Raw genomic sequence first — 554 nt, forward strand, 5'->3', positions numbered from 1 at the left:
TGCTATGTGCCGACCGAGACTCAAATCTAACCTGAAGAAGAAGTTCCAGTGTGTGTTTGAGGGGATCTCTAAAACAGGAAACCCAACCCTTCTGAACCAGATCTACACAGAGCTCTACATCACAGAGGGAGGGACTGGAGAGGTCAATGATGAACATGAGGTCAGACAGATTGAAACAACATCCAGGAAACCAGTCAGACCAGAAACAACCATCACACAAAAAGACATCTTTAAAGCCTCACCTGGAAGAGACGGACCAATCAGAACAGTGATGACAAAGGGAGTGGCTGGCATTGGGAAAACAGTCTTAACACAGAAGTTCACTCTGGACTGGGCAGAAGACAAAGCCAACCAGGACGTACAGTTCACATTTCCATTCACCTTCAGAGAGCTGAATGTGCTGAAAGAGAGAAAGTTCAGCTTGGTGGAACTTGTTCATCACTTCTTTACTGAAACCAAAGAAGCAGGAATCTGCAGGTTTGATCAGTTCCAGGTCGTGTTCATCTTTGACGGTCTGGATGAGTGTAGACTTCCTCTGGACTTCCACAACACTG

At 46.0% G+C, this 554-nt stretch overlaps 1 protein-coding gene across 1 annotated transcript; it reads left to right on the plus strand.

Annotated features, from left to right (window-relative positions):
• Positions 1 to 4: 4 nt before the first annotated feature.
• On the plus strand, positions 5 to 550 carry LOC147820376 (protein NLRC3-like; the record flags this gene model as incomplete). The annotated part of the gene is made up of 1 exon (XM_087178972.1): positions 5 to 550. A coding segment is annotated over one exon (546 nt), but the record flags the coding sequence as incomplete, so codon positions are not given.
• Between the last annotated feature and the right edge of the window lie 4 nt (positions 551 to 554).

This window comes from Seriola lalandi, unplaced genomic scaffold, assembly GCF_002814215.2.
Source record: "Seriola lalandi dorsalis isolate HSWRI2012SDOR001 ecotype SW California unplaced genomic scaffold, Sedor1 jcf7180001962217, whole genome shotgun sequence".
Lineage (NCBI taxonomy): Eukaryota > Metazoa > Chordata > Actinopteri > Carangiformes > Carangidae > Seriola > Seriola lalandi.